This window comes from Eimeria mitis, genomic scaffold, assembly GCF_000499745.2.
Source record: "Eimeria mitis Houghton genomic scaffold, Emh_scaff1387, whole genome shotgun sequence".
Classification (NCBI taxonomy): Eukaryota; Apicomplexa; class Conoidasida; order Eucoccidiorida; family Eimeriidae; genus Eimeria; species Eimeria mitis.
This window is the reverse complement of record NW_013569019.1, coordinates 3,547-4,406: the sequence shown is the minus strand read 5'-3', so window position 1 is coordinate 4,406 and position 860 is coordinate 3,547. Positions and strand designations below refer to the sequence as shown.

General features: G+C 38.0%; 1 protein-coding gene across 1 annotated transcript in view; it reads right to left on the bottom strand.

Annotated features, from left to right (window-relative positions):
• Positions 1-695: 695 nt before the first annotated feature.
• Positions 696-860, bottom strand: part of EMH_0035890 (uncharacterized protein) — a gene marked incomplete at both ends in the record, with an annotated part of 2,397 nt that continues 2,232 nt past the window's right edge. The window contains one exon of the mRNA XM_013495019.1: positions 696-766. Within this exon, the coding sequence (XP_013350473.1) occupies positions 696-766 (71 nt within the window). The remainder of the gene's footprint in view (positions 767-860) is intronic.

Sequence of the window (860 nt, the reverse complement as noted above, 5' to 3'; positions counted from 1 at the left end):
AATAAATAAATAAATAAATAAATAAATAACCTGATACTGCAGCGCGAGAGGAAGAGAATTAAAGACAGAAAAAAACAGAAAAAAACAACCAAGCAACCAAACAAAAAAAAACAAAAAAAATAAAACAAAATAAAACAAATAAAACAAATAAAAATAAATAAAAACAAAATAAATAAATAAATAAATAAATAAATAAATAACCTGATACTGCAGCGCGAGAGGAAGAGAATTAAAGACAGAAGGATCAATGGCAGAGTCGAGGGGTAGCTCAACGAGCTGTCCTTCATTAGTTAGAAAAGCTAAACACAAACCCTAAACCCTAAACCCTAAACCCTAAACCCTAAACCCTAAACCCTAAACCCTAGGTGGTAGAGTCAGAGATATATAGGTTACTATACGCTGCACAACAAAACCCTAAACCCTAAATTTTTAACGCGAATTTCATATATATTATACTAAACCCTAAACCCTAAACCCTAAACCCTAAACACTAAACCCTAAACCCTAAACCCTAAACCCTGAGGGCCCTGGCTGTCCCTACATTACCAAACCCACCAAGGTGAGTTACGTTGCAGCTTAGGGTTTAGGGTTTAGGGTTTAGCATTTAGGGTTTGTAGGTGAGGGTTTAGGGGTTAGGGTTTGTGGTTAAGGGTTTAGGGTTTAGGGTTTGTGGTTTAGGGTTTAGGGTTTAGGGTTTAGGGTTTGCCTTTGAATTCGTCAGGGTCTCTAAACACTCTTCTTTCTTCTTTCGTCATCTGCAGCTTATCTGCACGCGCAACAAACCCTAAACCCTAAACCCTAAACCCTAAACCCTAAACCCTAAACCCTAAACCCTTAAGCCGACGAAGCCCCCTTCCCTC